Source organism: Gavialis gangeticus, unplaced genomic scaffold (assembly GCF_001723915.1).
Source record: "Gavialis gangeticus isolate Ggan-Ray unplaced genomic scaffold, GavGan_comp1, whole genome shotgun sequence".
Lineage (NCBI taxonomy): Eukaryota > Metazoa > Chordata > Crocodylia > Gavialidae > Gavialis > Gavialis gangeticus.
In genome coordinates, this window is record NW_017729032.1 from 157,656,741 (window position 1) to 157,659,984 (window position 3,244).

The 3,244-nt window shown below is 35.9% G+C and overlaps 1 protein-coding gene across 1 annotated transcript in view; it reads left to right on the plus strand.

The window, feature by feature from the left end:
* Positions 1-3,244, plus strand: part of NIPA1 (non imprinted in Prader-Willi/Angelman syndrome 1) — a 33,267-nt gene that overhangs the window by 4,219 nt on the left and 25,804 nt on the right. Inside the window, exon 2 of the mRNA XM_019525147.1 lies at positions 1,524-1,571. Within this exon, the coding sequence (XP_019380692.1) occupies positions 1,524-1,571 (48 nt within the window). The remainder of the gene's footprint in view (positions 1-1,523; positions 1,572-3,244) is intronic.

Genomic DNA, 3,244 nt, shown 5'->3' on the forward strand with positions numbered 1-3,244 from the left:
AAAAAAAAAAAAAAAAAAAAAATCGGGCAAAGCATTCAACAATATGAAAAACCAATATTTTTTTCCTCCTGAATCTACTGGGGCAATGGAACGCTTTGCTGAATATGGAAATTAGAACTAAGGTAGGGCCTGTTCCAATGCTTACTGTGTCTTTCCACTGACTAGTAGGCTTTGTATAATTGATAATATGGTATTCAAACCACTTCTTCAAGATATCTGTACATCAATGAATTTAATAAATGATATAGTAGCAGTACCAAAAGTAAATTTTGCTTGGCAAGGAAACAGCAATGGGAACAAACGTTTTCTTAAATTAGTTTACTAGGGTAAATATTTTGTGTAATTTGTGCAATTATTATGGAATTTTTATTTTCTATCCAGTAACACAAATTTTAAAAAGTAAATTAGACACCCACTCTAAAGCTGGTCATCTCTTTAGTCATTTTTCCCACCCATTTCGATTTGGGCATAATATTGAGGAATCTACTATTCCATGAGTACCTATTCCATCTACCCATCCCATGAGTACCAAATACCTCTCTAGGAGAGAGATCTCTTTTATACCTTTTGGGTTCTGAGCTTTTAGGTGATATGCAACATTGATAGTTGCTCTTGAGTGAGCATCTTATAAAATAGGAATAGAACTGATGTGTTGGGCACAGGGGCAGGAGAAAATAAGGATAAGTTGATGTTAAGAACTGATGATAGATATTAAGGGAAAATAAGCATGAAGAATTATCTTAATCTGTAAGATCTGCATGATTCGTAAACTCTAAAATAGCTACTAATAATCTGAACAATCAGTGACTGATTTCAGCATGATTTTCAGAAAAGGGGGCTTCAACTTCCAGTCTAGGAATTTAGATATTGACTTTTGGACATGTTTGTGACACACGCACACACATGCAAGGACACATGCCTTTTGATCCCTACATAGGAAATAAAGACACGTGATTTATAAAGAGTGGCTTTCTGAAAAATCATACCTTTCTTTAAAACCAATCAAGACTATCGTAACCCATTAGCAAATTACAATTTAAATGTTCTAAGGTAAAACGGTAGATGAAAATTCCATAACAATTGGCTTATGATGATAACCTTACATTTACACCATTTTTTTTCTTTACTCTCTCAAGTTAGATTTTCTGGAAGATAAACCTATCTTCTGGTAATAAGATATAAGACCTAAATATATAGTAACTGGAATCTTTGGAAAGATTTGCTGGTATTAAAGGCTTCCTTTATTTAATTCGGAATAAGAATTTCATACACTTTTTAGCCTGGAAATCTAGAAGATCTAGTGATCTGATTCATCAAAAAGGGACAGCAGGATTACCATAGTTAGGCCAATTTAGATTACCATAGCAGGGTTACCATTGTGAAGCTACCATTATAATTTTTTTCTCTAAAGGGAGAGGTAAATGTTGTTAACTATTGTTGCTGTTCGAAAATAATTTCCTAACTTGCTGTTTTCTATTTTTTCCAGTAGTTTTGACCAATTCTTTCCACATTATTTTTTCCAGGTACATCATATTTAACAGATATAGTATGGTGGTCTGGCACTATTGCAAGTAAGTATCTGATGCTGAAGATGATATAAAGAATGGAGTAGCCTAGCAAGTTGGATTTAATGAGGGAGCGCTGTGGCTAAAAGCTATATGATGGCACAGGAACTTGGAAGATCTGGGTTTTTTTATTTTGACTTTTTCCTTGACCTATTTCATGAAATTGTCTAAAAAATGGACATAATTAACTTACTTTATAAACTAGGTAGCCTGTTTTGTATTCTAGTGGTTGTTCTAACTTTGCCCATGAGCCCTCACAAAACTGGCTAGCTTTCTAGAATTCAAGAAACCTTTGATACTGAAGCTATTGGCACTTGCCCAAGGTACATGCTGAACATCAGTAGATTGTGTTAGTATGCTCAAAGGTGAATAAGAAATTGTAATTTTTTACTGCAATGTGTCTAAATCACATGTTAATTTTGAAATCAGAAAACAGCCAACTTCCATCTTATGCTGTAGCTGCTTAAGATAGACATGAAAAATACTTACCTGTATAGATGGGGGGAGTTGTTTTTGTTTTGTTTTGGGCCAATCTACTACAGGAGCTAGGCTCCTGATGCCTTAAACAGTAGTGAATGTGAGATGAATGCAGATTCAGATACAGGGCCTTTGCAATACTTGCTCATGTATCTAGTGTCTCTCATTATTTTGAATGGACTGATAATGTGAAATGCAAAAAAAAAAAAGATAGTAAGTAGCATGGGTTGTTCTCACTTCAGTCAGTGGAACTACCTTTGTGAGTTAAGGCTGTGTCCTACCTTAGTACGGGAATCCCACTTTTTCAGAATTAGATGGAATTCTTCTGGTATACAGTCCTCAGCAATATTTGGATTGCAGATAATCACTAGACTTTTCAGTTATGTTTCTTGTTTAGCCACACAGAGAAAGATCCTTGCTCTTGCACTACTCAGGTGAAATAAAGGAAATGGAAACAAATCATTTCAACCAACAAATTTTCCCAATGTCAGAGAAGCTCACAGCAAGTATAGAGCCAGCGCATCTAGTACATGTATGTCCAGAGTTGTCCCTTGGCTGCTTTAACTTGATCTGAGACAGCTTCCTGACAATATTGCTACTCTGCTGTGACAAGAGGAAGCTGGGTGAGAGAGTGAACCTGTTCTATAACATTTAGCATGTGTTAGTCTTACCGCTTGTTTCCTGCCTGACCTCCACTTTGAACCACTAGACAGAAAGAGAAAAAGAGAAACCTTAAGGGAGTTTTTCTCAGCAAATCAGAATAACCCTGTTAAACTGAGTTGTTAAGTTAAAGTCACATAATAAGTTGGTATGTTGGTTATTATTCATCACCTATATAGGGGTATGTCAAAACTAATCATCTAGAACAGCGGTTCCCAAACTAACAGATTGCTTATCACCAATTTAAAACAATTTACCACCAGCAAATTTTTGTCATGTAAAGTAATTTTAATAAATCTGTTAACACATACCACTGACAGGTTGTTTGCCTACCACATATCACACATTGGGAACCACTGATCTAGAAGTATCTAAACCACAGAAAGAGTTAACAAGAGTGCAGTGGATTTATAGTTTCATAGTTTCTAGGGTCGAAAGGGACCTGAGAAGATCATCTAGTCCGACCCCCTGCCATGGCAGGAAAGAGTACTGGGGTCAAACGACCCCAGCAAGGTGTTCATCTAACCTCTTAAAAACCTCCA